The sequence below is a fragment of the Dermatophagoides pteronyssinus genome, unplaced genomic scaffold (genome assembly GCF_027571235.1).
Source record: "Dermatophagoides pteronyssinus isolate colony J.1.1.1.1 unplaced genomic scaffold, Derpt_VIB-CSIC_2022.12 sq0035, whole genome shotgun sequence".
Taxonomy (NCBI): Eukaryota; Metazoa; Arthropoda; class Arachnida; order Sarcoptiformes; family Pyroglyphidae; genus Dermatophagoides; species Dermatophagoides pteronyssinus.
This window is the reverse complement of record NW_027461559.1, coordinates 40210-60000: the sequence shown is the minus strand read 5'-3', so window position 1 is coordinate 60000 and position 19791 is coordinate 40210. Positions and strand designations below refer to the sequence as shown.

The window sequence follows — 19791 nt, the reverse complement described above, 5'->3', positions numbered from 1 at the left end:
AATATTTTTTTAAAAAAATTTTTTATATTCAAAAATGTTGATACATTTGCTGCCATCTAACGAATAATAAAAAAACAACAAAATTTTTTAAAAGTTTTATTTAAAATATAATGAATTTTATTTTTTATAAATTAATTTTAAATAATAAAACTTTTTTTTTGTAAAATGAATGGATTGAATATTTACAAATATTTTTTGTTGTTGTTGTTGTTTGTCAAATGACTGAATTATCAAATTCCATTAAATCATCATTATCGCTATTGGAAGCATTCTGTACAATTGCAAATTGTCTAAAATTATTATTATTATTATTATTTATATTATGACGTTGATTAAACATTTCCATATAATGAAAATCATTTGGAAATATTCCATTAATTAATTGATATTCTTGTAAAATATTTTCATTAATATTATCTTCATTATTATTATCATCGCCATCAACGACAACATCATCATCATCGATAACAACTCCATTATCACCACCACCACCATTATCATCGATAACATTATCGTCATCATCATAATAATCACCATCATTTGAATCTTCATCATCATCATCATTATCATCGTCGTCTTCGTCATCTTCATCTTCAACATCATCATCATCATCGATATTATCATCTTCATTTTTATTATTTGGTGATGAATTTTCTATTATCGTACCACCATTCATATCAATAAATCGATCATTATTTATTTGTAATGATTGTTCATCATCATCATCATCAACAATATCATTAAAATTATGATGTTCAACAACAAATGATTGATCAATATCATCATAAACAATACATTGATCTATTTGATCATAATGATCAATATAATTGTCCATCATTGTTGATGTATTATCGATTGTATTATCATTATTATCATTATGATGATTGGAAAAATTTGTTGTTGTTGAATGAATTTCTGAATTTCGAATCGAATCTAAATCAAATGGTGATGGTATTAAATCAGTGGTTGAAATAGATGATGATTCATAATTGATTGGATTTGAATTTGATGACCATTCATCATTATTATTATCATTATTATCATTATGATGATAACCAAGTAAATCATCTAATAAACCTTGATCGGATAACATTGATAAAAATGTTTGTATTAGATTATCATAATCATGTGTACGACGATTAACATCAATTGCATATCGTTCAAGTTTATGTTTTTCTTCAACACATTCATGTTGACAACGTAATATTCGATGATTTAATGTTTCTATTAGATGAACAATATCTTGTAATATTGTAGATGATTTAGTTGATTGTTTCACAGTTGTTTGGGTTTCAACTGATGGCGATGATGTTGGTGATAATGTTTGAGAATTGAGACCAATTTCTTTGATTATAGATTCAATAAGTTTCATTTCTTCTTCATTATTATTATGAATGTTTTTTCTTTTTTTCTTTCTTGTTTTTATTAAAAATTTTCGTTTTAAATTTTTCTTTTTTCTCCATTTTCTATTATTAATTTTACAAGAATGATCATTGTCATCATTTTCCGAATCTGATTCAAAAGAATCATCAGTTGTATCGATAATTTTCTTAAGAATATTTTCAATTATTTCGGCAGAAATTTCATCCAAATTCTTTTCATCATCATCACTCGTTGTTGTTGCTGTTGAATAATCATCATCATCGCTATCGAATGCAGAATTATTATGATCATTATTTTTATCAAATTTACAAATGAAAAATTTTGTACATTTTTCACCATCATCATCATCATCATTTTGATGAGTATTGTGTGGAGAAAAATTATAACTTGAACTAGCTTCGGAAGCTGTATCGGTGGATGTACCACCATCATCATCATTATCATTATCATCACATGTTTCCATAATTGATGATTGTTGATTATCATCAAATATCAATGAATTGGCAGTCAATTTTATCTGACTATTAAGTGGATCTTCAGGTAGAAATGATGTTGTTGAACAATCAACAATATCATTGAAATTTTGATAATCAATATTTGAATAATTATGTTCATAACGCATCTGTATACTGCGATGATATTCCATTTGATGAATAGTTTTCAATAATGATGATCGATTAAATTCCATTGTATTCAATAATCGTTGACGACAATCATATTTATTCGGTATGACAGCCATTAGATTATAACGTATATCACCGGCAACCGTTGTTTCGGCTGATGTTTCAATTCGTTGCCGAACTAAACGACGAAATTTTTCCATCCATGATTCTTTTAATGGATCAATCAATCCATGATCAATTGGTCGTTCTTTTAGGCCATCCAATTCAATCAAACGACCATTAATCGGTACAAATGATACAAAATGAAATGCTTCCATTGTTGAATTAGTATTACGTTGTGAAATTCTTATAGCATTCGATGTTGTATGATGATGATGTTGTTCACGTTCATTTACCATATACATATGTGTAGCATGTGAATTATGTGCTTTAGCCAATTCGGCTAAATTTGAAATGGCTAAACCTTTATCTTCGGGTGTCATATCAGTCGTATATTCCTGTAATGTGAGGTCAAAAAAAAAATCATTAAAAAAAATCAAATTTAACAACAATTGTTTTTCCGTTTTTTTTATTTGGTTACCTTGAGTCGTTTGAGCATTGGACCAATATCTAAATATTGTGAACAATTTAACAATATGGATAATATAGCATGAGTTGCACAAGAATTTGGTACTTTTTGATGAGCAAAAAACATTTCATTTAGAAATTTTGGATCATCAATAAAATTACCACTTAATAAACAACTTGGTGATTGATAATTAAGACCATTCGAATTGATTGTGGTTGTCGATGTTGTTGTTGATAATGTTGATGTTGAAGCTGTTGCATTTACTGTTACAATAGAATTTCTTTGACTACAACGATTTCGACGTTCTTCAATAACGTTGAATAAAAATATAAAACCATAAACATGATCCATATTATCGAATGATGATTGTAAATCATATATTTCTTCTACTTCAACACCTGAACATCCAAAATCTTTTATCAACAATGTAAACAATCCAGGATCGGATTCTAATTCTAACCAATTTTCAGCCAATTGATTTAATTTAAATAAGCCAGGATTTTCGTTCGAATTTATCGTTGGATGATGATGATTATTATGATTATGATTATTAGTATTATTAGTATTATTTACAGACATTTTCGTCGATGATAATGATGATGATTGTAATTTTTCAACAATACAATCATCATCATTTTCCGTATGATTATCAATGGCCTCATCAAATGTGGACATTGTTGAGTCAATCATCATTGATTATCTTTTTGTTGTTGATGCCTCATTTGTACATTCGTAATCGAATCAATGGTAAAAAGATAATCAAACTAAAATTAATTTTTATAATACTATGATTTATATTCGTCATATTATTTTTATTTAAAAAAAAATTCGTAAAAATTTTTACGAAATCTGGAACATCAAAACAAAAGCCTTATAAATCTCTTGGGTTAGTCACGTGACCAAATCACTATCACACTGTTTGAATATCGATACAATCGATCCATTTGATTGTTTCGAATAATTTTTTTTTCAAATTTTAATTTTTTTTTATTTATATACTAAATTTTTAAACAATTTAATTACAAATGTTATTTCGAAAAATCAAAAACCCTTTTGTCGAAAAAATTCCGTTATGCCTTCGATAAAATCACCTTTAAATTCAACACTACCTTTAACTTCATGTACACCAGACATAACATGATCAATATTGTAATGTTTTTTAATAAATTCTCTACAATCACGTTCAAATTTCCATATATTACCTTGAATACGTAGTACTTTTGTTATGGCAATAGTTTTTTCATTATTTTCCCATTTAATATCATCCAATCGATCCAATATATGTGCATTATATTTATTGAACATATGATCCCAACGATTTTGCCAATATCGTTTATGATCACGATCAATAACAACATAATCTAAATATATGGGATATAAACGTGAACGTGTTCGAAGAATGTGATATGGTTGATCTTTTGATGGTATGGCAGGTGCAATTATCAATTCACTACCTTCACGTAATGGCCCTAATGTTTGTTTAGGCATTAATCGCTCTACCCATTTCCAAATTGATCCATCCTCATCATTTATACGTTCAGTTTTGGTAAACATTCCATGATCTTCATTTCCTTCGAATACTTGTCGAAATGGTTCGGATTCGGGATCACATTGCATACGTATTTGATCACTGACTTCTTTTTCCGTTTTCAATCGTGTAAGCTCAACAATTTCATCATCCGTTGGTCGAATAAACGGTTCATCAGCCCATGATGGACCTTTTAAAAATTGACTATCATCATAACGATATTCGACATCGATAGGATTTAATTTGATTTTTTTATCATAATCTTTTGAAGAAAGATTTCGATTCGTTGATTTTTGTGTTGCACATGATATGATGATCAAGCGATTCAATAGCAATCGATTGACATTTGTTTTCTGCAATATACGATTACTTATTTGTAGAAGCATTTTTTTCTTACAACTTCAAAATTATTTGAGATTTAAATTATGAAAATTTTCAAAAAAAAAGAATTCAATTTCAACAACATATTTTCCATGCATTCTGGATTCGATAGCGATGAACGAATTAATCGTAATATTCGTTCGTTACGATCGATTTTTTTTTGTTTGTCTGTTTTTCATTTAAATGATGGGCGATGTATGCTGAACTAGCAGCATTGAAGAACAGTACCGAAAAAAATTCCACTTGATCCAGGATCCTTCTTTGCTAACACCACTACCACTGCTGCAATCGGTATCCTCCGAATCGGTTTTGCTGTCGTTGTTGTTGTTGAGTCCAATTTTTTTTTGTATTTATTTTCGACAAGAGTTTTGTTTTTCTTGGTGAGTTTATATAACGACAAAAAAGAATTCCTGAAAAAAAGAAAGATTTTGTTCGTGTGTTTTTTTTTAAGTTTGATCGATTTTGGTCGTTAAATATCATCATCATCTTTTGACAATTTGAAATTGGAATTTAAGCGTTTTGTTTGATGAGTGGGACGGAAGAAAAAACAATTTTAATTTAATTATCGCGTTTTTTTTGTTGTTGATGGAATATCATCATCATTGCGTCTTTGTTCATATATTTAGTGTGACGATGCGATAGATTTTTGTTTGTTTGTTTGGTTTCAATATTTTATCATTTTTATGAATTTCTTTCTTTTGTTGATTATTAGAAGAATATATTTCGAAAAATTTAAATTGCTGCAAATAGACCAAAACAAAAACAAAAAACTTCGACAAACATTTTGAATTGTTTCACGACGCACAAAAAACCACGTGTTTTTTTTCTGTTGTTGATTCTTTATGACTTGTGTTTGTATATAATCTCTTTACAAATTTACATTGCTTTATTTTTTGTTTCTGCAAACAAAAAAAATCCAAGTTCAATAAAATAACATCAGTGTTCATCATGAGTGAATTAAATTCCAATTTACAACGATTATTTAATGCTGTCTCATCAACGTCGCCTTTAACGTCGAATGTTGCAGCAGCATCAGCGACGACGACAATAAAAAAAACAACAACAAATCAAAATCCATTTGATTTTTTTACAGCAACTAATAATAAAATGATCGATCCAATGTCAATCATATCGTCATCATCATCATCATCTACGCATCAAAAATCATTGTATCAATCATCATCATCATCGAAGCCAAATCATTTTGTAAATAATATTAATGGTAATATAATGGAAAAAGAAACGCAACCACAATCATCATCATCATCATCAATGTTTTTGTCCGAAAATGATATAATTACATCGTTGATGAAACATACTAATCATCAACAACAACAACAAAATACTGACAAAACAAATGGATTTTGGTCATCATCGAATGAACAATCGATTCTTGATAAACAACAATCATCATCATCATCATCAATATCGAATGATTTATTTGCACTATTTCAACCGAATCGAACGGTAATAAATGGTGGCCAACAACAATGTTTAATGGGTAAAAATATTCCATCATCATCATCATCATCATCAACGATGGCAACAACATTAGAATCATTGGAAAATTGTTTGAATAGTGATCGTCATGATAGTGGTTCGTTGAATCGATCAACAACACAAGCAATTCCAATCAATAATAATAATAATAATGATGGTGATAATAATATGAGTCATTGTATGAAATCATTTTTATTTAATAATGAACAACAACAACAACAACAACAGAATTCAACATCAGAATTGATTGGCAATAATAATAATAATAATGTTGTTATGGATAATATTTGTTCATCATTATCATCATCCGAATCGGAATCAAGTCAATTTTCACCACCATCAACATTAGTATCGGATATTGTACAGGAAACCGTAGCATTTGAACATACTGAAGATTTTATACGTAGTCTACAGATACCATTGGATGTATTGGATGATTTAGCATCACGTTTTGTTTTGAATATGCCTCAAGAAGAAAAATATGATCCAATTAGGATTTGTTTTCAGATGGAGAATGCATTCTGGCATTATTTGGATTTCTGTTGTGAATGTGATTCACGATTGCCAAAATTTAAATTTAAACGTTTCGCTCAAATAATGTTCACTTATGTGCCACGTTTACGACAATTTTTGGATGTATTTGATGATGTTGTCAACAAATGGATTCAATATAAATTTTCTATTCCTTGTTCCGGAGCAATAATGTTGGATGAAACAATGGATTATATTCTACTTGTACAAGGTTATGGCAATAAAACATGGGGTTTTCCCAAAGGCAAAGTTAATCATGATGAATCATTAATGAATTGTGCCGTTCGTGAAGTGAGTGTTATTGAATATGGATGATATTTTTTAATTAAAAATTTTTTGATAGGTTTTCGAAGAAACTGGATATAATTGTATGGGAAATATACTAGCAGACCAATATCTTGAAAGAAAAATATTTGAATCACGATTACGTTTATATTTGATACGTAATGTTGAATTTAATTATGAATTCAAACCTCAAGCTCGTAATGAAATTCGTTCGATTAAGTGGTTTGCATTGAAAGATTTTCCACAAAATCGTCAAGATCAAACACAACAACATCCGAAAACATCATCTCAAATGATGGCTGTTTCGAATGGTGGTGGTAATATTATTAACGGTGATGTTGTTATGATGCCACAGAATGCTAGTAAATTTGTATCGATAATGCCATTCATGCAGGCCATACGTAAATGGGTTGAAAATGAAAAACGAAAAATGAAAGTTGTACGAAAACGTGAACGTCGTCAACAAATGAAATTGGCTAAACAACAACAACGTAAAGCGAATGAATTGGCGGCAATTTTTGGCGGTATTAATTCCACAATCAACGCTAATGTAGAAGGAAAAGGTAGTTCGAATTCAAGTTCACCAACAAGTACGATTGATGATTTGAATGATAATAAAACAATAGTTATCGATAATGATAGTGATAGTACATTGAATAAAACAACCACATCATTTGTTGATGTTGATCTCAATACTATACTTGGCTATCGTGAAATGTATAACTATAAAAATGATCAACGAAATCTAATGACTAGAGAACAACGTAATCATGAACAAACATGGCAACAACAAATGTATGCATTTTCAAATGGTGATGGTATTGCTCACGAATCAAATTCATTGTTGAATAATAATCAGGATAAACAGAATGCATTACCTCAAGCTGGACATCTTGAAGATATTGAACGAGCTTTGATGGAAAATAGTTTAAATAAAAAAGAAAAAAATAAGGATTCATCATCAACATCATCGATTTTATTGGGATCAAAAGGTTCCTGTACAGAAAAATTAAATATTCTATTTGGATTAGCTAATCAACAACAAACATCATCATCCAATACAATGATCTCATTGAATAATAATCAACGGCCATTATCATCAATGTCTGTTAATCTACCTAATGGTAATAATAATGATAATGATATGGAATCGGAAATAAATAAAATGATCAAACCATCATTGGCACCGATCGGAACAAGACGATCATCATCGATTAGTACTTGTTATGCTGATAATCAACGAAAAAATTTTTCTGGTCATATTGTGATCTCTAACAATAATAATAATAATGATGATAGTGGTGATAATAGCAGTAGTAGTAGTAGTAGTATCAAAAACAATAAATCAAACAATATTATCAATGGTCAAATATCATCGAATAATAATGATCATCAAAATTCAATTGAAACTATGTTAAAAGATTTGATTATCAATAATAATAATAATTCAAAGCAACAACAACAACAACAATCACCGACCAACAAAAAAACATGTCGTCAAACTGAAACGAAAAAAATGAATGGTCATTATAATGGTTTAGATTCCGAAACAGTTATGATTGTACATCCAAAAATTGAACAATTATTACAACGTTTGAAAACTGTTTATATGGCTTGATTAATTGATTGATTGTTTTTGATGGTGAAAAATTTTGATTTCCTATTGCTACTGCTTTTCATGTGCTATATCATTTGATTATTATTATTTAAATATCTTTTTATATCAAAAATCAAAGAATCGTCAAACAACAACAAAATAATCAAGTCTTTCATTCACTTTCACTTTTTTTTTGTGTTAATCATTATTATCATCACCTTTCTTTCTTTTCTTTATTCATTTAATTCATCTCAAATTTGTCCCTCAACATCATCATTATAATGATTACCTCAAGTTTTATCTTCTTGTTGCTTCAAAAGAAGAAGATAATATTCTGTCCTTTTGATACCTTTGTTGCCTTTTACAGAATACAGAATCTTTCTTTTTTTTTATTATTTGTATCGAAAAAGAAAGAGAACAGAGCAGAAATTTTGCTGCCTTCTATCCATCATTATTATCATCACTTGTTTCATCAATTATCTAATTTTACCAAAACAACAACAACATAAAAAAACCGAAGATTCTAATGAATTCCGGGTATATTCTTCAATGTGTGTGTGTGTGTATTATGTTTTTCTTTATTTTCAATTCTAAAGATTCTTTTGTCCGCACACACACACACCATAAATTGGACCACACATAATTTCTTTCTTTTTTTTCTTATTTAAATTCTTTCTTCTTAAATTCACATCACACATACATAATTATTCTGTTCATTCATTAATTTTAGATGTTAAATTCATTTGTGTTTCAAAAAAAAAATCGAACAAAATTTTTCATATCGAAACATCATTTGTGTAAATAGGTAAAATCATCAATTACAACACGGAAAGTTTTTTTTTGTATAGTGTGATTTTTTTTTTGGTCTGTAAAATTTTGTGGCAATATCTTTTGTTATTTGTCATCATTATTATCACCACAACCAACCACTATTCATTTATCGTTTTATAAAATGTAAAAATAATTTGATCCTTCTCTCCCCCCTACACAAAGAAAATTTCAACGGAAAGTTTTTATTTTTTACTAAAAATTTTTTTCCTTCCCATCCAATTTATTTTCTCAAAAAAAATTCTATAAAAAAAACAAAAAAAAATAAATTTTTTTTGGTCTTCGGACCTTTAAAAAAAATCTATCTATGTTTGTTTGTTTGTGTGAAAGAAGTGCATCTGAAAAGAAAAGAAAAACAGAAAATCCTATAGAAATGATAAAAATTAAGTAAAGTGATACAGTCGTATGTTTTTTTTCAAATAAAAACACGAATTTCTTGATAACCAATACGTAGTAAACATAGAATAGCAAAAAAATCCATAAACATCGATAGATTAAATATTGAATTCCAACCAAATTTATCGGCTAATGGTCCGGTAATTGCCGGTCCAATTGCAGCACCAATTGATCCAGTACCATCAATAATAGCCGAAACAGTTGCCATTGCACTTTTTGATGGTACTTTACATGCAAGATTTGCTGAAACAGCTGTTGTTATTAATGCATATGGTCCATTGATAAAAAAACCGGCTATAAATTGTAATTGAAAATTCATTGCTTTTGATATGGCTGAATATTTTTCAAAAACAAATAAACTTGGTATAGCAAGCATTAGAAATAAGATACATATTATTCCACTTGAATTTGTACGATCAGCTAATAAACCAACTATTATTGATCCAATCATACCACCAATATCGAACATTATTGATTGATATGCTGATGATGATGAACTTAGATGATCTATAAAAAAACAATGAAAAAATTTACATCAAAACAACAACAGACAAAAATACATACCATTTTCTTCAAGAAATTTTGGCAACCAATTCAAAAATATATAGGAAACAGATTTTGTAAATGCTAAACAGAATGCAAATTCAATAACACCCGGTATAAGTAATGCTTTCCAAAAACTAATTGCTTTTTCATTATCATTCGGGTTATTATTATTATTATTTTTATCAAGATGATTCAATGATGATTGTGATTCAATCAATGTTGTTGTTGTTGTTTGTTCATTATCAATACTTTCAACATCAATACCAATATCGTTAGGATGTGGTATTAGAAATAAAAACGATAAAATTGCCACTACAATACAAATTAAACCAGGTATAATGAATGAAAAACCCCAATCAATATCAACAAATGCACCGGCAATAACTAAACCAAGAATATTACCAAAACTTGTATGTAAATTCCAAATACCTAATATTAAACCTTTTTTACGATTACCAAACCAAACACCAACAATTGCAACAACAGTTGGCCAACCAGTTGTTTGTAAAATACCATTTAAACATTCCATTATAATAAAAAATGTTTCTGAATGTATTTTTAATTGATGTGATAAACCAAGTATAATACACATTATACCACATAATATTAATGCACCAGAAATAAAATATCTTAAATCACTACGTTCAGCAAAATAACCGGTAAAAAACATAAATACAGCATAATTTCCCCAATATAATGCATCCATCATTGATAACATTGATTTACCATATTGTCCTTCGAATGGTGACCAATTTTCAGTTGAATTTACATCGATAAATAATTTTGATTTAACCACTGACATTGATTTACGTGATATATGATATGTTGAATAAATTATAAATGTTATTATTAATATTAATAAACGATGTTGAAATAATCTACGTTTTGGATCACCATTATTATCGATAATAATTTTCGATACTAATTTTTCATTAATACGCCATTTATTTCTTGATTTAAGGATATTCATGATAATTTTCTTTTCTTTTTTTTTTTTTTTTTTGAATGAATTATTCTGATGATAATGATGAAATAATGATGAAGTGAAGAAATTTTTTATTTTTTTTTATTTTTTGAAAACGAAAGGATTAACTAAACGATCGATAAAAAATGATACTTTTGTTTGTTTGTTGTATTTGTACAATGTCTCAATTGATTAATAACATTTCTTTTGTTTTATCTATTTCTCTCTCTCTCTCTCTCTCTCTCTCTCTCTCTTCCCGTTTTCCATTACCTATTTCAATCATAATTGCTGTTAATAATTACCTTGAATGAATGAATCAATGATAAAAGACAATCATTAAAATGATAATTTTGATCTTGATCTTGATTTAGATTTGATTTGATTTGATTTGATTTGATTTGATTTGATTTGATTTGATTTGATTTGATTTGATTTGATTTGATTTGATTTGATTTGATTTGATTTGATTTGATTTGGTTTGGTTTGGTTCGATATTTATTTTATTTTTTATTTTATTTTTTTGTTAAGTGGTTTGCATCCAATTAAAAATTAATTAATTCTGTCATAATTTTCTAATTAGTATTATTATTATTATGGAGTTGTTGATGTAGATTTCCATTAAATTGATACATTATTTTTATTTTATTTTTTTTTTTGTAAAAATCAATCAAATCTTATCATCAAAACTATGGAATGTTTTTAAAAAAAAAATCATTACAAGATTGGATGTTTGATAACCATAAAACAATGTTTCAAAAAAAAAATTGTTTATGCGCTTGTGCGGAACGAAAAAAATTTTTTTGGTTTCTATTTTTGAAATGTAAAATTTTTGCCAAAAAAAAAAAATAACCGAAATCCGTAAACCAAAATGAAACTGAAGAATCATTTTTTTTCTGGTTATAAATAAAGAAATGATCACCAGCTGCTGCTGCTCTCATTTGATGATGAATTTATTATCATCACAAACTGATGCCAACAATAACAATCATGATTCTTTTGATTGTGATCGATTGATTGATTTATTAATAGGAATAATAAACCATAAGAATCAAGACAAGATATTCAAACCAAGAACAGAACAAAGAAAAAACATTGTTCGAAGCTAATTTAACATCAACAATAACGGTGTAAAAATAAATGTCGATTGTTGATGATTGCGGTGGTGGTGTTCGCTATGTTGATCGACATTCACAAATGATCATCATCGATAATCATCGTCATAGTCGTAGCCATTCACATTCAAATTCAAGACAATCATCATCATTATTAATGTTTCAAAATTATCATCCAATGATGATGAATGATAATAATGGACAACAACAACAACAACAACAAATCAATTATGAACGACGAAGACAATCTGGACAAATACTTGAAACACAATTAGATGATGATAATTATAATGATGAAAATTATGATCATTATTCAAATGAAAATCAACAATCATCAACAATAATCATTAATAATGAACCAAGATATTATAATGAAAATTTTGATTCTGAATGTCCAACAATGAGAATGGAACAACAGCAATCTGAACATCAATTACAAGAAATTGATCCTATTATCGATAATCAAATGATGTTAATATATCCATCGGATGATATTGTTGATAATGATGAATATCTTTTGCAACAACAACTACAACAACAACAAGAAGTTGGTATTTATGGTTGGCGTAAAAAATTCCTATACATTTTATTAGCCATCAATATTGTTATGGTTGGCATTAATTTTGCATTAGCTTTTTGGATTATTTCGGTTCTTGGATTTTCTACGGTAAAAAAAACTAAATTGCCTTGATTTTTCATTGATTATTATTTTGATTTATCATTCCCGCACACACAGAACGGTATCGGTCCAATTGATTTTGGATCAATCGATACAACAACCATATCGAATAATAATGATCAAATAATTCGTATACATGGTTCAACTGTATTCGAAAAATTATTATTTGCACGTCATTTACGTTCATGGCCAAATGATGAATTACGAATGACAACGAAAAATGGTGATCTAATATTTCGATCATTATCAAATGATTCATCTTCGATGAATGAAAATCGATTGATTATATCGAATGATAAAATTACATTGATTACCGATCATTTTGAAGTTTATGATCGAAAAAATTCGTTGATGTTTGCTTTGGATTCCGAACCAACCGATCAAACACGAACAACAAGACAAACGATTAATCAATCTGAATCTAAATCTGAACAACAACAACAACAACAGATAACAATTCGATCGAATGCAATCAAATTTTTAAATGATAATAATAATAATTTAAATCTACCATTATCATTACAAACACCATCGATAATCAATACGATCAATGATGAATTACGTTTATATTCACCACAAAGTCGTGTTTTGTTACGTGGACCACAATCATTATATTTAGAATCAAAATTGGGTGATATTTCTATTGTTACCTATGATGATTTACGTTTGCAATCAAATGCTGGTCGTGTAAGTTGATCGTTTTTAATTTAAAATTGATAATCCAATCATATTAATGATGATGATGATAATTATTAGATTACATTCGATAGTCGTTCTATTTATATGCAACATTTATGGACCGATAATACAACCAAAACATTGATTGGAAATCAAACATTTATGGATCAGGATGATGAATCAAAATTGTTTACGAAACCTATCGTATATCAAGTATGTGTTTGTTCAAAATCTGGACGATTATTTTTAGCAAATGCTAATCAACCATGTCAAGTGAAATCATATCGTGATTGTCGATGATAATTAATGATTATAAGAATTATTATAAAAAAAAATTTTTATTTAAATAAAAAAAGTATTAAGCAATTTAATAAAAATCAATTATCAATCAAATTCCATTGGTTGTTCAAGATCGAATGCAACTTTTTCCACTGTACAACGAAACATCATCATAAATTTTACACAAAATAATTCCAAATGAATTATTGATTTTGAACCTAATACTAAACGATGATCAATTTCGGCAGCAATAGATATTAGATTGGATTTCATTTCATCATCCAAACAATAATCCATTAATTTACAGACCAATGTTCGTAAGATAATATTTGATGGTATTAAATGTGTTTGTAGATCGAATAATATTTGTCTAATTTCGGAAACTTGTTTAACATTTTGTGTATGGGTCAATTTTTTTGATAATTCTGTTAATTTTTGTTGCCAACGAAATTGTTCCAATTGTTGGATATTATTTTTACGTTGTTGTTGTGGATTCAATTCTTGTTGAATGGCAATTGTTTGTAATAGAATTATAGCACGACGTACATTATGATCTGAATCACGAATAACATTATTGATTAATGTTTCATTACAATCAAATTGTTCGGCTTTGGTGATTGTTTGTAATACTTGAAAAAGTTCATCGGTTGATGGTGATGAACAACGAAACATTAAACAACGTGATTTTAATGCCGGTATTATACGGCTTGAATGTTCAGCCATCAAAATGATTCGACATGTTTCAGCATATTTTTCCATTGTACGACGTAATGCTTGTTGTGCTTCTTTTGTTAATGAATCCGCCTGATCAATAATAATCATTCGAAATGGATATTTTTTAATAACGGAAAGATTTGTAGCCATATTTTTTATTAATTCTTGTACAACAACACGATCATAATAACCATTTTCACTTGGATTTACTTCCAAATGTAGATTACTTGATAAAAATGTTTGAATAATTTTCTTTCCACTTGGTGTTTCGAATATTTTTGTTTCGATTTTCAGTTTACGTGATGATGAACCAAATATTTCGAATAAAAGTGAACGAACTATTGTTCGTTTACCTGAACCACATGGTCCATAAATGAAAAGATGTGGAAAATTTTCACGGCTTATTAATTTCTTCAAACGTGCTGCTTCATTTTGATGAAATTGAAATTGATCAAAACGTTCCGGACGATATTTATCACACCAAAGTTGTTTGATGGACATTTTGTTTTCCTCGAGAAAAACTAAAAGAAAAAATTTTCAAAATTCAGAATTTCAATAAGGCGGCAAAACAAAAAAATTGTGAGCCAATTTTGGAGTTTACACTCCAGACTTTCAGGTTTGTTTTGTGGCGGTGGTGGTTACATTGTGTGTGTGCATGCATCTGGTGGTGTGAGCCGTAATAAAAAAAAAAGCTGAATGATTCAGGCTTTTTTTTACGTTCGATGTTTACGAAGATTTTTTTTTTTGATGGTTTTTTCTTGTTTCATTGTCAATATCGATGACGACGAATTCTTGTTGTTGTAATTAAACAGATTTAAGATTATTATTATTATTTCGAGAAATTTGTAAACAAACAATTTAAGAAAAAAAAATCAACGATGACGACTGAAACATCAAATTTACGACCACAACCGGTCGATTTTAATATTGTTTGGCAAACAATTCGTGGTACAATTAATAAAATATTATGTTTAAGTTATGTTTCAAAAGATGAATGGGGTGATCGTTTTCATGATATTTATAAATTATGTATTGCTCATCCAGGTATTATTTTTTTAATTATTTGTGATATCTGTTGCTTCAATTCTAATTCTGTTGTTTGTTTGTTTTTTTGTTTTATAGAATCATATTCCGATCGAACGTATCATGAAACAAGAAAACTTTTAGAATCACATGTTAAAATGATTTATGCTGTAAGTTTTGTTTTGTTTTGTTTGTCAAATTTGAAATACATTTTTTCTTTTGTATTTCAGTCGGTAAAAGAAAATCCATCAAATATGAATGATTTGCTCAATATTTATTATGAAAAATGGCAAACCTATCAACAGGCAATCGAATATTTAACATTATTGTATATTTATCTAAATACACAATATGTTAGAAAATTTCGTCATGGTAATAATGAATTAGGTGATGATAATAATCGTTCGAATGAAAAATTAATGGAAATTAATGAACTTGGTGCACATTTATGGAAAATGGAAATGATTATGCCACTTAAAGATAATCTTGTTCGGCTTTTATTGCAGGCTATTAATGAGTAAGTGTAAATTGTCAATGTTTTGTAAATAACCATTAATTTTTTCAACAAAAAAAAATCAATTAGCGACCGTTGTGGTAAACCACAGAATCATAACGTAATTTCAACTGTTATCAATTCATTCATATTGATGGAAAGATTTGGAAACAAAAATAAACCAGTATTGTATCGTGAATTGTTTGAAGAACCATTTCTTATTGCAACTAGTACATATTATAGTCATGAAGCAAGATTATTATTACAAAATAATGATTGTTCAAATTATTTGGAAAAAGTTTTAACAATTATGAATGTTGAAAAAGATCGTCTTTATAAATTGATACCGAATGAATCACATCAACGTGTTATTGAAGTTGTTGAAAAATGTATGCTTGGTGATTATTTGGATTTTTTTCAAAATGAATGTCGTTTAATGGTTAAAAATGAAATTAGTCGTGATTTACGTAATATGTATCTATTATTGAAATCAATTGAATCTGGACTGAAAATAATGGTCGATCAGGTTGAATTACATATCAAAGAAAAAGGTTTAGAAGTAATAAAATGTATAATCAATTCAAAAGATGATAATCATATACAAACATTTATTGAAGAAATACTCAAAGTTTATTATCATTATCTTCATCTAATTGAAAATATATTTTCTGGTGATAAGATTTTTATGTCGGCATTAGATCGTGCTTGTACAGCTATTATTAATTATCGTGAAAATACTAAACAACCATGTAGATCACCGGAAATTTTATCACGTTATTGTGATAATTTATTAAAAAAATCGGCAAAAAATTCATCGGAAAAAGAAATGGAAACAAAAATTACTGAAGCTATTATCATATTTAAATATATAAGTGATAAAGATATATTTCAAAAATGTTATTCAAAAATGTTAGCCAAACGTTTAATACATTCACAATGTATTTCAATGGAAAATGAAGAATGTATGATACAGAAAATAAAATCTGTTTGTGGTTATGAATTTACATCCAAATTACAACGAATGTTTACCGATGTTAAAGGTTAGTAATTCTGATGATGATGATGATGGTAACTTTTAATTAAACTTTTTCATATTTTTGAATAGTTTGTGATGATTTTATGGTCGGATTTCAAACACATCTAGAGAATAGTAATATAAAATTACCAATGTCATTTTCGGCATACATATTACAGGCATGTGCATGGCCATTTTCACAAACACCGGTGTCAAATTTTAATATACCATTAATATTTGAAAAAGCTGTACATGAATTTGAACATTTTTATCTAAATAAATTTAATGGCCGTAAATTGAATTGGATATTCAATGTAAGCCAAGGTGAAGTAAAATTTTTATATACAAAAAAATTGTATCAAATCACAATGAATACATTTCAAATTGCCATCATATTGTTGTTTGAAAATGTTGATGAATTATCCTATGAAGAGATTCAGGTATTTATTTGCATTAGCTTATCATTACTTTTCTTAATTCCAATGCAACAATTTTAGCAAAGTACCAGTCTAAATGATGAACAATTACAAAGGCATTTACAATCATTTACTGATTTGAAAATTCTTCTATTAAATAATCCATCATCACCATTATCATCAGCTTCATCATCATCATCATCATCGGTAGCAAGCACATCGATTCAAGCCAACAGACAACAACAATCTCAACCGGAATCATTTCCAAAATCTACAAGATTTTTATTGAATAAAAATTTTGCTAGTAAACGTATGAAATTTAAGATTAATGTACCACCACCAAAAGAAGTTCAGGTAAATTAAATCATTTTTCATTCATTCATTTACAAACATTTAAATTGAATTTTATTATTCTTTATTTAGCAAAAAGAAGCTGAACAACAAAATGCATCGGTTGAAGAGGATCGTAAAATGTTTTTACAGGCTGCAATTGTACGAATAATGAAAACCAGAAAACGATTACGACATAATGCATTGATTGAAGAGGTTATCAATCAAGCGAAACAACGTTTCAATCCAAATGTACCGATGATTAAGAAAGCAATCGATTCATTAATTGAAAAACAATATATCGATCGATATGAAAATACCGATGAATATCATTATATGGCCTAAATCATAATGATACACTTATTTTAAAAAACACTACAGATTCTTTCAGAATATATTTTATTTTTTCCCCCTTAATTGTATCTCGTTCAAAGAAAAAATAATAATAATTTTCTCCCCCATAAATCCTCTTTTTAATAAAGAAAATAATAATAATAATTAATAAAACAAATTTATAAATGAGATTATGATTTGAAGATGGCTCGGTGGTTCCAGTGTGTTAAAATTCATCAGGTAGTTGTAGAGTTATCATTATTTATCCAAATCATTAGATATTTACAAAGCATATTGATTTTATTAATTTTTGACAAGAAATTCATCATCATCGTCATTGATAATTGTTTTATGGCTATTGCTAACAATTGTTGTTGCATTCGAATTTGTTCGCATCAAATATGAACCGGATGATGATGATTGTTGACGAACTTGATGATTAATATTATTCCAAAATTGTCGATATATTCGTAAAAGATCCGGTGGTCTTTGAATGTTTAACCCGACATCATTCCAATTATCAAAATCTTGATCAGTATTTTCATCACAAAATGTTATTGATGTTATTTTATAATTATGTGCCATTAAATATTCATTGATTAGATAATTCAGTGCACGTTTTTCATGTGGTTTAATTATTGTATTACCACCACCACCAGTACCTGATTCATATGATAAATTTGTTGATTTTTTACTAAATTTATCATCTTCACCTGGACATGAATCACCATCGGCTGAACCACGATAATAAAAATCTCTACTAAATTCATTGTTGGAATATTCATTAAATTTGGATTCATTGATAAATAAATCATCATTATTATTTGGTGGTTCACATTCGTTTAATGGTAATTTATTATTATTACCACCATTATCAACCATATCTGAACATTGTCCAGTTGTGGTCATCGTAAGACTAGCACGTAATGAATCAATAGTTTGACGTGCTTTACGTAATTCAAATTCCAATACAGCAATTCTTTCATCACCAATATGTCTTTCAATATCTTCATCCGAATAATGTGTAGAATCTAATGAATCGAATGTATTTTCCGATGGACTTCGTTTGATTGAAATTTTTTTCGGAAACATTGTTGTTGTCATTGTTTCATTACTTGTTGATGGACGATTTGTTGGTGAAATATCAAAATGTTTTTCAAAATTTTGTGGATTATCAAAATAATCACGTAATCTTGATGATTCTTTACCACGTTCAACAAGTTCGGCATGTAATTCTAATGCTGTCAATAGAAAACCTGAACGTAATAGTTTACTAGCAATTCGATCAAAGATTTCCATTTCCGAATCAATATTTGATAATTCAGATTCTTTTGTCGATTCATTCGAATTATCGACAACAACATTTGATTTGGTGGATGATGTTGTCATTGTCAGTTCTTCTTGAGTTTCCATTTTTTTGTTCAATTATCAATTATATAAATCGTGATCATATTTTTGATTTAAAAAAATTTTTATTTTCTTTTAAATTTGATTTTTCGAAATCGATGATGAGTTTTCATGTGTGTGTTTTCTCGATGAGAATTTGTCAAAACAAAATGAAAAAAAAGATTATATTTTTTTTGAAAACA

General features: G+C 28.0%; 8 protein-coding genes across 9 annotated transcripts; 3 read left to right on the top strand and 5 right to left on the bottom strand.

The window, feature by feature from the left end:
* Positions 1–94: 94 nt before the first annotated feature.
* LOC113795706 (uncharacterized) lies at positions 95–3486 on the bottom strand. The gene is made up of 2 exons (XM_075823741.1): positions 2587–3486; positions 95–2503 (listed from the first exon to the last, which is right to left on the bottom strand). Exons 1-2 carry the CDS (start codon positions 3265–3267, stop codon positions 215–217), a joined length of 2970 nt encoding a protein of 989 aa, XP_075679856.1. The 5' UTR covers positions 3268–3486; the 3' UTR covers positions 95–214.
* Positions 3487–3591: 105 nt separating this feature from the next.
* On the bottom strand, positions 3592–4613 carry mRpL49 (mitochondrial ribosomal protein L49). The gene has a single exon (XM_027345920.2). The coding sequence runs from the start codon at positions 4486–4488 to the stop codon at positions 3616–3618; it is 873 nt and encodes a 290-aa protein (XP_027201721.1). The 5' UTR covers positions 4489–4613; the 3' UTR covers positions 3592–3615.
* A 147-nt stretch (positions 4614–4760) lies between these two features.
* Positions 4761–13965, top strand: LOC113795717 (delta-sarcoglycan-like). The gene is made up of 4 exons (XM_027345923.2): positions 4761–4863; positions 12160–12909; positions 12979–13608; positions 13678–13965. The coding sequence occupies exons 2-4, from the start codon at positions 12268–12270 to the stop codon at positions 13897–13899; spliced, it is 1494 nt and encodes a 497-aa protein (XP_027201724.2). The 5' UTR covers positions 4761–4863; positions 12160–12267; the 3' UTR covers positions 13900–13965.
* On the top strand, positions 5217–8805 carry LOC113795707 (uncharacterized). Its single transcript, XM_027345914.2, has 2 exons — positions 5217–6805; positions 6858–8805. Exons 1-2 carry the CDS (start codon positions 5432–5434, stop codon positions 8415–8417), a joined length of 2934 nt encoding a protein of 977 aa, XP_027201715.2. The 5' UTR covers positions 5217–5431; the 3' UTR covers positions 8418–8805.
* Positions 9394–11491, bottom strand: LOC113795711 (glucose-6-phosphate exchanger SLC37A2-like). Its single transcript, XM_027345918.2, has 2 exons — positions 10185–11491; positions 9394–10127 (listed from the first exon to the last, which is right to left on the bottom strand). Exons 1-2 carry the CDS (start codon positions 11134–11136, stop codon positions 9640–9642), a joined length of 1440 nt encoding a protein of 479 aa, XP_027201719.2. The 5' UTR covers positions 11137–11491; the 3' UTR covers positions 9394–9639.
* On the bottom strand, positions 13960–15219 carry RfC38 (replication factor C subunit RfC38). Its single transcript, XM_027345926.2, has one exon. It carries the CDS (start codon positions 15091–15093, stop codon positions 13984–13986), a length of 1110 nt encoding a protein of 369 aa, XP_027201727.1. The 5' UTR covers positions 15094–15219; the 3' UTR covers positions 13960–13983.
* Positions 15220–15292: 73 nt separating this feature from the next.
* On the top strand, positions 15293–18393 carry Cul2 (cullin 2). Of its 2 annotated transcripts, XM_027345922.2 has the most exons (7): positions 15297–15636; positions 15715–15785; positions 15846–16132; positions 16199–17148; positions 17214–17563; positions 17621–17893; positions 17963–18393. In XM_027345922.2, exons 1-7 carry the CDS (start codon positions 15471–15473, stop codon positions 18212–18214), a joined length of 2349 nt encoding a protein of 782 aa, XP_027201723.1. In that variant the 5' UTR covers positions 15297–15470; the 3' UTR covers positions 18215–18393. The 2 variants fall into 2 exon arrangements, with proteins under 2 accessions (XP_075679857.1, XP_027201723.1); XM_075823742.1 differs by having other exon boundaries at positions 15293–15636; positions 15715–16132.
* Positions 18394–18476: 83 nt separating this feature from the next.
* LOC113795720 (RAB11-binding protein RELCH-like) lies at positions 18477–19767 on the bottom strand. The gene has a single exon (XM_027345927.2). The coding sequence runs from the start codon at positions 19613–19615 to the stop codon at positions 18506–18508; it is 1110 nt and encodes a 369-aa protein (XP_027201728.2). The 5' UTR covers positions 19616–19767; the 3' UTR covers positions 18477–18505.
* Positions 19768–19791: the final 24 nt, after the last annotated feature.

Bases quoted from the DNA above. Each gene is read 5' to 3' on its own strand.
- LOC113795706 (XM_075823741.1), bottom strand. From the start codon at position 3,267: ATGATGATTGACTCAACAATGTCCACATTTGATGAGGCCATTGATAAT. The intron at 2,504-2,586 runs GTAACCAAATAA...CTCACATTACAG, and splicing joins CAATGCTCAAACGACTCAAG to GAATATACGACTGATATGAC.
- mRpL49 (XM_027345920.2), bottom strand. From the start codon at position 4,488: ATGCTTCTACAAATAAGTAATCGTATATTGCAGAAAACAAATGTCAAT.
- LOC113795707 (XM_027345914.2), top strand. From the start codon at position 5,432: ATGAGTGAATTAAATTCCAATTTACAACGATTATTTAATGCTGTCTCA. The intron at 6,806-6,857 runs GTGAGTGTTATT...ATTTTTTGATAG, and splicing joins TGAATTGTGCCGTTCGTGAA to GTTTTCGAAGAAACTGGATA.
- LOC113795711 (XM_027345918.2), bottom strand. From the start codon at position 11,136: ATGAATATCCTTAAATCAAGAAATAAATGGCGTATTAATGAAAAATTA. The intron at 10,128-10,184 runs GTATGTATTTTT...GTTTTTTTATAG, and splicing joins AAAATTTCTTGAAGAAAATG to ATCATCTAAGTTCATCATCA.
- LOC113795717 (XM_027345923.2), top strand. From the start codon at position 12,268: ATGTCGATTGTTGATGATTGCGGTGGTGGTGTTCGCTATGTTGATCGA. The intron at 12,910-12,978 runs GTAAAAAAAACT...CCGCACACACAG, and splicing joins CGGTTCTTGGATTTTCTACG to AACGGTATCGGTCCAATTGA. The intron at 13,609-13,677 runs GTAAGTTGATCG...GATAATTATTAG, and splicing joins TGCAATCAAATGCTGGTCGT to ATTACATTCGATAGTCGTTC.
- RfC38 (XM_027345926.2), bottom strand. From the start codon at position 15,093: ATGTCCATCAAACAACTTTGGTGTGATAAATATCGTCCGGAACGTTTT.
- Cul2 (XM_075823742.1), top strand. From the start codon at position 15,471: ATGACGACTGAAACATCAAATTTACGACCACAACCGGTCGATTTTAAT. The intron at 17,564-17,620 runs GTATTTATTTGC...CAACAATTTTAG, and splicing joins TATCCTATGAAGAGATTCAG to CAAAGTACCAGTCTAAATGA. The intron at 17,894-17,962 runs GTAAATTAAATC...TTCTTTATTTAG, and splicing joins CACCACCAAAAGAAGTTCAG to CAAAAAGAAGCTGAACAACA.
- LOC113795720 (XM_027345927.2), bottom strand. From the start codon at position 19,615: ATGGAAACTCAAGAAGAACTGACAATGACAACATCATCCACCAAATCA.